This window comes from Saccoglossus kowalevskii, chromosome 1 (genome assembly GCF_978046115.1).
Source record: "Saccoglossus kowalevskii chromosome 1, keSacKowa6.1, whole genome shotgun sequence".
In the NCBI taxonomy this organism is placed as follows: domain Eukaryota; kingdom Metazoa; phylum Hemichordata; class Enteropneusta; family Harrimaniidae; genus Saccoglossus; species Saccoglossus kowalevskii.
This window is the reverse complement of record NC_140641.1, coordinates 8,097,914-8,109,017: the sequence shown is the minus strand read 5'-3', so window position 1 is coordinate 8,109,017 and position 11,104 is coordinate 8,097,914. Positions and strand designations below refer to the sequence as shown.

At 33.9% G+C, this 11,104-nt stretch overlaps 1 protein-coding gene across 2 annotated transcripts in view; it reads right to left on the bottom strand.

Annotated features, from left to right (window-relative positions):
- Positions 1-345: 345 nt before the first annotated feature.
- The window catches only part of LOC102804941 (lipase maturation factor 2-like), a 42,557-nt gene continuing 31,798 nt past the window's right edge, over positions 346-11,104 (bottom strand). Inside the window, exons 10-14 of one of the 2 annotated variants that reach the window (XM_085498646.1) lie at positions 7,250-7,304; positions 6,613-6,726; positions 4,956-5,061; positions 2,261-2,360; positions 346-1,924 (exon numbers count right to left, since the gene is read on the bottom strand). In XM_085498646.1, coding sequence (XP_085354772.1) covers positions 1,754-1,924; positions 2,261-2,360; positions 4,956-5,061; positions 6,613-6,726; positions 7,250-7,304 — 546 coding nt within the window. In that variant the 3' untranslated portion in view covers positions 346-1,753. The remainder of the gene's footprint in view (positions 1,925-2,260; positions 2,361-4,955; positions 5,062-6,612; positions 6,727-7,249; positions 7,305-11,104) is intronic. The other variant, XM_085498647.1, reaches the window with a different exon arrangement.

Here is an 11,104-nt window from a genome sequence, read left to right as displayed (position 1 = left end):
TGATAAATTTTTGGCTCAATTTATTAGGTTGAATAACTTTACTCTGGGAGCACTTACAGAGTCATATTGGGGTCTTGGTACTATTATTTGACTTTAATAGTCTGAATTTGTGAAAGGCAGTGATTGTGCAGTTTCATATGGTATAGCTCAACTCAAAGTAAATCATACAAAATATCAAACCAATCATGTAAGCAATTTTCAAGGAAAAGCTGATTATAACAAAAGTATAATATAGGGCAGTAGATGGAAATTCGTGATGATGCCTTCAATATTAGCAGCGTTGAGGACAGATATTCAACACATACATACAATACACAATGGACAAGGAAGAAAAGAATATACACATGTATTCAAAAATAATACTTTATTCAAAGAATTGTTACTCCTGAAAATAATATTAATATTGAAATATTACAGTTGGTGTAAATATTTTCATTATCTTGTTGAACATCAAAAAGGAAATGGAAAATAAAACGAGTGATAAACAATCCTTTAGCAGAATCAGTCTGTAATCAGCAGTGTGTATAAATAACATTGGCATATACCAAGTATGATTGACAGGTGTCATAGCTGATTTTTGACAAGTTGAATGTAAAATATATGAAAGTAATTTTGCAGTCATCGAGCAAACTTTGCAAGAGGTTTCCCATATGACAAGATTGTTATAAAACTGAAACGTCATGATCGTAACCAATTAAACAAATGATTTGTTGAAGTTAATGTGTTGAACAATAAATCCATTAAGTACGGTATCGTTTTTAATCATCTAATGACTTCCTTATATTAGAAAGAAGTTACATAATCGGAAACTAGAGGCGTCTCCACATGTGGACAATAAAATAATAGGACTTCCTTCTGATAAGGACAATGCAATACTGTATAATACTTTATTCTAGCTGTAATTAATTTTCGCTGAAATGACTTTTTGGGTGTTCTGTATGGAATTTATTTTCACTGATTTTTGATGAGCTGAATGTAAGTAAAATAATGAAGAAAAGATATATTCACTGAATTTTACTTCCACTGAATCATCCCTTCAATGAAAATAAATTGCAAGCAATAATAAAGTAATTGACAGCAGATCTTGGCCACCCTCACAGTTTTTTGTGTGCGAGTAACTCAGAAAGAGGCTCCATGGGATAAACTTGTTTTGTTGCAGGTACATTTACGGAAACCAATCAAAACAAATGTATATTTGAAATGAACATGCATAATTAAGTTATATTGCATTATTGTCTTTTTGTACACATGATCATGCTTGATTTCATAAATTATTAAAAAAAATGAAATATCAGAAGTAACAAGTATCTACCAATTACATATCTGTCATGCGGTGCTGTGTAAAGGATTCAATTTCCAAATAAAATATATTATTATACATCTGTCGCCATAACGTCATAAGTTACAGCGTGCCGTAATTTTGCGGTATTTTACAGGGTATTTTCATCCTACCATATAAGGAAATACAAATTCCAAGTATGGAATGATCATGCACGTAAGCATCCTCTAATAATAAAAACAAACATGGCTGCCATCGGGGTTTGACCGGACTCCAGACAAAGAAGTTCGCTGATTCTGTTCTAAACCTTTTGGATTTTGGCATTCCCATGATGTATCCTTGGAAGGAAAAGATGTATAATAATAAGGTTATTACAAGGATACCTCAAGTATGCACTCAGACAGTACACCATTGCATAAGTGTGACTGACTTGTGTTTTAGGGATTGTCACACACTTCCACACTTGAGCAATTACTATTTTTGCCTTCTTCTAATATATCCCATAATATTAATAACAAAACCTGATACAAATAAAGCTGCCAGAAAGTTGAATCCATCCAGATGTCCAATATTATCTCGTATAGTAATGACAGATTGCTTCAAGAAATTAGGCACTTTAGTTTTCTTTTTCTTTGTTGGTGTCTGCTAAGAATAAAAAAAATATACTGATTTTATTTACAAAGTCCCCATGACTGCCAGTCAGCTATAAATTATCAGATTCTAAAACACAATATGATACTTATATTTCTCAAGAGGAATTCTCTGACAATACTATCATGTGATCATAGAAAATGACCATCATGAAATTTTAAACCACTCGGTCAATTTAAATCAACCTTGATACGACAATCTAATATATCTTGTAAATATCAAAATTACTGAATAACACATTCTAAAGATTGCAGTCACTGACTTTCAGTTCACCAACACTTTTTCAGTACTACTCTTTAAATCGATAAAATAACCTGTCCCTTTACTGACCTGAACAATTCCATTTTTTTTAAGGTAGTTCATTAATGATTCATCTTGCAGTGTAAATGTTGGCATGTATTCTTTGACCCACTTCCTTCGCCACCATTTACTACATATGATAAATATCAAGAAACAAGACATGAATGTCACAGTCCCCGTCATTTAATTATAAAATACTCATGTTAAAATAATACATGGAACATCTGCAAACAGTTGAATTAATATGTACTCTATGTGGATGCAACTCATCATAAAGTAAGTGATTTCCTTTAATCTAGTATTGTACTGATAACTGAAAAATCTCAGAGTACACAAGTGCAACCAAACTATGTCTTAAATCTGAGTAAACCTTGATGCACCTTTAATAACAACTAGACTTCTTTGTTAATTCAAGTTATTGTATATTTCCAGGACCTGGGTTTGTTTCAATATCACCACTATAATTCCCATCAAAATGTAACCCCGACACCCTTCTACAGTTTCCACTGAGATTCGTAATGGTACACCCATTTATCCACAAGCCCTGACAACTGAAGTTATATTTAGACCATATGTGTTAATGTGCCTGGCCAAGATTTATAAACAGTAAATGTGAAGTGTTTTCACTGATCTTCAACTTTGTGACCATGCAGGTATTTCAGTGATGGCTCTTTATAATGGAATGCAATTTTTACAACATTTCTGACCAACATTTCTGATTTCAGCTTTAATTTTTCATAAAACCAAACAAAAACAGACTGTGGTCCATTTCTGTCACTGATTCAGATCAAGGTCATGACTTCATTGAAAACCCTAGCATTACAATTTGAGCTAATTATTTATTCTGAGCATGCTCAGTTGTTCTGTCAGTGTTATAGAGAGGAGTAACTTTGGATGAAAATCTTGAAAAAAGACCTAGACTTAGAATTTTCAGATCTGCAAAAAAAAATTATGTGCATATTCAACAGAGACTTGTTCATCAACCTACCAAGTTTCATTGATATCTGCTGCAGAATTTCTGAGAAAATGTTAGAGATGTAAAGGGATGTAGATAGACGGAAAGCAGAAATTAGAAACTGTAATCCGCCTTTAAGGCTGCACCTGAGCAGGGACTAATAAACATACATTCAAATCTCTGCACTTTTTTGTGAAATGCTGCCTTTAGAGAGACAAGCAGCCTGTCGGCTAAGATAGCTCTGCTGTTAGCAATGCACATTTCAATTAAGAACTGAAGATATCATTAGAAAATGAACAATATGTATAGTATTAAAACAATCAGACTTGCTGTTTTCAACAAGAATTAGAAAATGTCACTTTTACCAAATATCACAAAAATATTCACCAAAATTAGAGAATTAAAGATATCATCACGAAATGAACAAATCTGAGAAAGGTCCACATGTAGTATCTATATATGTAATATCAAAGCATTTGGACTAGCGGATTTTAACGAGAAGTCAAAAATACCACTTTTTAACAAAAATGACAAAAATATTCATCAAAATTAGAGAATTAAAGATATCATCACGAAATGAACAAATCTGAGAGAGGTCCACATGTTGTACTTATATATGTATTATCAAAGTAATCGGACTTGTGGTTTTTAACAAGAAGTTGAAAATATCACTTTTTCCAAAAATGACAAAAATATTCTTAACAAGTCATTGAAAATGACACAGTGCCTGTTAAATTTTTGAAAGTTCTCTTTGTGCTCGTCATATTAAAGCCAAGGGGTTGTCGCGAGCGTGTCCTTGAAACTTGAGTTCCAAGTGGCGTATACAACAGATTGTTTATTTACATCAAAACACAAGTTCTGTGTAGTAGTAATATGGCCAAAAATAAAAACAGCCGTTATTCGGCCATCTTTGATCTGATTATGAAACACATTGATATGTATGATGTATGTGCCAAATAAGAATGAAAATGGTACATAAATTGTGGAAATATAGTAGTAAGGCCAAAAAGTCGGATGGCTGTCAATCGACCATCCTCGACCATATTTGGAAACAAATTGTCATGGACATGCATCCTAACATGTATAAAGTACATGTATGTGCCAAATTTGAATGAAAACTGACAGAGCACTTCCAAGATACCGCATAAAAAAAAAAAAAGATGCCTGCCAGTCGACCATCTTTGATCCAATTGCGAAATAAATTGTCATGGACATGTATCCTAACATGTATAATCTATGTACCAAGTTTGAATGACAACTGACAAAGCATGTCCAAAATACAACATTTTCAAAAAACAAGATGGCTGCCAGTTGGCCATTTTGAATTGAATCGCTAAACCACTGCATGTGCATATGTCCCACATATTAAAGTACTAGGCACATGCATAGTACTCCATGATATAACTCCGGACAGACGGACCGACGGACAGAGACCGAATTATAAGTCCCCGTATGGACAGAAATGTAGACTAATATAAGTTACATGGTCAAGGTAGATAGAAATAATTCATGGCAGCAATTCATATAGACCTGCATGATGTCCAGTAAACAGGAATATTGCGTTGCCTCATGCATGTACACATGACATAGAAATTACTGTAAACAGCTTCCAGTTTTTAAAAGACGTTTTAAAAATTTGTGAAATCACAACATTATGTGGCAGTGAAAATTTCATTGTTACTGTTTTTAAAACAGGTACTCACTGTAGTTTTAGTGAAATTTAAAAATACTATAATTCTAATATCAAACTGAACAAAATCTAACAAATACCTTGATGTCCTTTCATTCCAGCTTGTAAAATAATAATGGTATAACTGGGCCCTAATATATCTTGGAGGCTGGTCTGGATATGGGTTCTTCTCAATCAATGCAATGACTAAAATTAAATGAGAATACACAATTATTACAGAGCAGTACTGTTATTCGTTTTAATTTATTGAGAGACAGATTTTTGAGAGTTGGTAAAAATAGTGAAATTTTGAAGCACTGAACATTCAACATGGATCGAGTGTCAGAAAATTTTGAGAAATTTTGTATTCACAAACGAATAATGAAAAATTATGAGTTCTTGATGCATATATATAATTTTTCAATAACCATATTATTACCTTAGTATAACGCAGAAGAATTTGTTCAAAGTTTGGTGGGTAAATGTTCACTTTGTACTGAGTACACATTTTTGTTTATATACTGTACTCAACTGACTAAAGCATCTATTTTGCACCCTTTTTGGGATTTCTATGTTTGGGTTAAGTTTAAACTTACACACAGTCCCTTTTTTTAATTGTTGGTGTTTTTTTTCAATAAAATTAAATTTTTTGGGAGTGTATAAATGGCAAATGATTCTGCATTTTACATTATTCTTTGAGATCGTTTTATGATGGCATTGCAACACAGCATCGAAGGTGCACTAAGAAAATACTAGACTATAATTGTCACAATACCAATGAGAGGTCATCGATGCATACACTTCTGGTTGCAATATTTGAGTGAGTGTTTTGTGAGTTTATCAAGTCACCGACTACCAACCCAATTTCGTGTCAGGCAAGCACTGGCTAGCTTTGAACAGTGTTCATACAATGCAAATGCATTCCTTAGTCTTCTGTGATGCTCATTTTTGTTGGCGTGCTAGCAATTGCTTGCACACCATTCACAGCCATCTTAAAAGAAAGATAAACTTATATATATTCATGCTCCACCCACCAAATCCTGTAATATGTAAATTACCTCAATTTGTGACATCATTAAAATTCCCCTTAATACTATTTCATGGTAACCTGGCTTTCGCAATTCATACACTCCCATATTCTATTTATTTATCGAAAAAACACCAACAAATAAACAAGAGACTGTAAGCAAATTTAAGTTAAGTTCAACTTAGTACCCATTCCTGAAATGCTCCAAATTTGACAATGATATGTCAAAGTCTTTGAAAATCATTTTATTTCTCTGAATAATAAAAATACAGCATTTATTGTGATCATGATTTTTTTTAATTTGTTCATCAAAACTACAGTAATTCCAACAGATTGTACTTTCACAAAAATAAAATACTTTTGCATTATGTTAAAAAACTAAGATTCTGAAGAGAACATTTGCCAACAACAATAATGAAAAAGATATTCAACTTTGACTTTTCCTACAGACCCTAATAATTTTTACATCATAAACTCTTTTAGTACATAAATAATATTCTAGTAAAACATGTACATTTTTTGTGAAAAATGTGTTTGTAAAAGAAATTCATGATGACACAATTTGTATAATTTTTTCCCTAGCATTGTTACGTTCTTATTTATCGAGAGGCCTATCGTGAAGAGAGCCCATAGACCCAAGGAAGGTAATCAGACTATACATGTATTTCCTCTAAAGTTACATAATATTCCCATTGACCGAGGTACAAATTTAGAAATGGTTATCAACTCACCATCAGGTTCATTTTTAAGTAATCTGTATACCATATGTATAAACCATGGGTTATGACGAAAATCTCCCAAAGCTGCAAACCACATCTGCCAGTCAAGGCGTGGTTGATGAGGAGCTGAAAAAATAATAATGAAGATGCTGTATTTTAAATAATCAATAAATCACATCGCTAAATAGTAGTAGTATTTTTTATTGTAATCATATCCCGGTTTGAACATTGATATCGACATTAATATAATTTATATATTGATGCTAATTTTTACCATGTATCACAGTATTTAGATGTAATTTTTTTAATATCTGAAAAAATAATTGTTGTTGGCATCAATGAAGTGAAAACAAATTTCCAATTATTCTACTGAATAAAATATTGGAAAGCAGATTTCCAATTATTCTACTAAATAACAATTAGAGACACACATTCCTTTCTTTTACCATTCCGATACTGTATTTATTACACAGGTAATGATAATTAAAATAAATTAAAAAAATAATTAAATCTCATTAAAAAGACACATTAAACTGCAATTAAAATCCATATTTGAGTTTACATTATAGCAATGGATTTAAATCTACATAAAAGTAGTTTCCAATTCAAAGTCATCATAATTAGTTAACCATCTCTACCAAATACTCACCAACTATAGGTGGCGCTATACTCACATTCCCTGGTTTATACATAAAGTCATATTCCTATAAAAAACAGAGAGTTATTATCACAATGCTTCCAGTCTATCAGCTATACTGCTGTATTTTTATGACTTTATTTCAATATTCTGTCTCTAGAATGCACATCTCACTACCAGCATAGATATGTACTAGGCATTTATGTGCTCCTATACTTTTCAGTTATTTTGCAATGTTCCTTGATTTGAAATATTCTATAGAATGTTTCAAGTTGTCCTACTCAAGTCAAGTCATTACTGCCCTCTATGTTTGACTTACTTTCCATCCCTTTGCTAAGTCATTATTGCCCTCTATGTTTGACTTACTTTCCATCCCTTTGCCAAGTCATTACTGCCCTCTATGTTTGACTTACTTTCCATCCCTTTGCTAAGTCATTATTGCCCTCTATGTTTGACTTACTTTCCATCCCTTTGCCAAGTCATTACTGCCCACTATGTTTGACTTACTTTCCGTCCCTTTGCTAAGTCATTACTGCCCTCTATGTTTGACTTACTTTCCATCCCTTTGCCAAGTCATTACTGCCCTCTGTTTTACTTACTTTCCATCCCTTTGCTAAGTCATTACTGCCCTCTATGTTTGACTTACTTTCCATCCCTTTACTAAGTCATTACTGCCCTCTATGTTTGACTTACTTTTCACAATTGATGTATGCGCACGCTATATACCTCACGAATAGAACCTCACAGATACGACCTCACGAATAGGACTCAGGAAGTGACGTATTGATTGTTCAATGGCGTTGTGGCACATTATAATTTAACGTTGCCGGGCCCATTAGTATCAATATATTTGGTATTTCGTAAATAGAAACTGAGCTCGCGACGTGGACTCGGGTCGCACACAGTCGGACAGAGCAAGGGAGCAAGGGAGTGTTTGGTTATTGAATGACCCTTGGTTTGCGGTGCTACTATTCGATGACTCGCGATGTAACGGTCGGTCCTGTGACTGATTCAAACGCCGTGTGCCGTTATATTCCTGGGCACAGAATGTGTTTTGAGGCCTTCGAGTTCCAGTTCATAATCTTCAACTTACCGGTAGTGATGTTTTCAACAATTAGATTTTTCGGTACTTTGTAGAAGTTGGTCATGGAGAGCGACACGTTTACTATAGAGTCCTGTAGGTCCTAGCGAAGTACTCTGATGACAACAAACAATGATGCTCGCAAGATAATTCTAAAATAAAACAGCGTTTGCTTATAATTATAAATGTGTGGGTTGAATAGAACTGCGGTGCTATCTAAATTTAGCTTTGAAAAACAGATTTCCAAATAATCTGGGTGACAGGAAACTCTCAATCTATTACATAAAATATACATGATTCGTCTTCATAGACTAAAAAAATATTTGACCCATTATTTGAATTGACCATCAGCACTAAGTTTCATGTTTTAATGCTGTAATGGAATTATTTACGTTCAACAAACTTATATAGAACTCACGGTTTCACGTTTTGTCACAGTCCGTGCTATTACAGAGAATGGTATTTTCCAGTACACTAATAACGTTTTATAAATTCTCTCAGAGTGCAAATTTTATTTCAAATGACAGCAGTGTGATGATACCATTCAAGCGAATGTTTTATTTGCAAAATCAATGTCGAAATATGTAAGATGGTATGTTTTAATAGGTGTTCTAAACTCCACTTCTTATTTATATTAGAAAAGGTCTTAAAACTCAGGCTCCATTTTGGGTAAATTGTACTAAAATGGATATTCAAATTTCGACATTTTGATGAAGATGTGTTGTCATAATAAGACATAGTTCTACATTACACTGAAAAGAGGGCTTAAACAGTTTGAAATGAGAACTCCGTAGCGCAGAATGTACCTATACCTCTCCAACACAAGGAGCTTCAACTTGGCAGTGAACCCCTTCCATTCACGGTGAATCGTCATTTAAGGATGTAACCCTGCATATTGTCTGTCTTTCTGTTGTCTAATAAGTATATTAAATGAGATTGGGTAATGCCAAAGAAATATTATTTTCTATTGCTAATTTGACAAATTATTATACTCAGTTTAGGTGATGAATTCCACGTCTTTGTTTCACTCATTTAATGAAATGTACATTGCACTTACTACTAAATCAGAAAATACAACAACAGCTACATAAAAATTAAAACAATATAGAGTACTGAGGCCTTTCATAGAAATGTAGATGTTTTAAGAATTATCATATTTCTACCGTTAAATGCGATTTCAACTTGTTCATTAGTACGGCTGCCAGTGAATGCAATTCATATTCACATAACTGACTTGCAGTTGATTGCCGAATGCACTGTGAATCAAAACACATTTAAAAGATGCGTAAACTAACCACTGAGCTTAATGTTTCATTTCGCCACGGTTTCGAGAATATGGGCTACTGGCAATAAGCCCCTGCAAAATTCGCCGATTGGCTTTAATACTAATCTCGGAGTATGCAATGTTATTTTTCTTTTAAGGGGCAGTTACACGTGATTCTTTGTGAACCCTGTGACAGACTCATCAAGGCGTAAAAGACAAAATATCCGACATGTACATATAATACACATATCCATGTGATACTAGTATATGACCCAACCATCCGACTACACTATACATATCCATGTGTTACTAGTATATCACCCAACTATCCGACTACAACTACACATATCCACGTGATACTAGTATTTCACCTCAACCATCCGACTACAACTACACATATTCATGTGATACCAGTATATCACCTCAACCATCCGACTACAACTACACATATCCACGTGATACTAGTATTTCACCTCAACCATCCGACTACAACTACACATATTCATGTGATACCAGTATATCACCTCAACCATCCGACTACAACTACACATATCCACGTGATACTAGTATTTCACCTCAACCATCCGACTACAACTACACATATTCATGTGATACCAGTATATCACCTCAACCATCCGACTACAACTACACATATCCATGTGATACTAGTATATCACCTCAACCATCCGACTACAACTACACATATCCACGTGATACTAGTATATCACCTCAACCATCCGACTACGACTACACATATCCATGTGATACTAGTATATCGTCTCAACCTTCCGACTACAACTACATATATCCATGTGATACTAGTATATGATCTCAACCATCCGACTACAACTACACATATCCATGTGATACTAGTATATCACCAACCATCCGACTACAACTACATACATCCATGTGATACTAGTATATCATCTCAACCATCCGACTACAACTACACATATCCATGTGATACTAGTATATCACCCAACCATCCGACTACAACTACACATATCCATGTGATACTAGTATATCACCCAACCATCCAACTACAACTACATATATCCATGTGATACTAGTATATGATCTCAACCATCCGACTACAACTACACATATCCATGTGATACTAGTATAGTATATCACCAACCATCCGACTACAACTACATACATCCATGTGATACTAGTATATCATCTCAACCATCCGACTACAACTACACATATCCATGTGATACTAGTATATCACCCAACCATCCGACTACAACTACACATATCCATGTGATACTAGTATATCACCCAACCATCCAACTACAACTGCACATATCCATGTGATACTAGTATATAACCTCAACCATCTGACTATACTACACATATTCATGTGATACTAGTATATCACCTCAACTATCCGACTACAACTACACACATCCATGTGATACTAGTATATCACCTCAACTATCCGACTACAACTACACACATCCATGTGATACTAGTATATGATCTCAACCATCTGACTACACTACACATATCCATG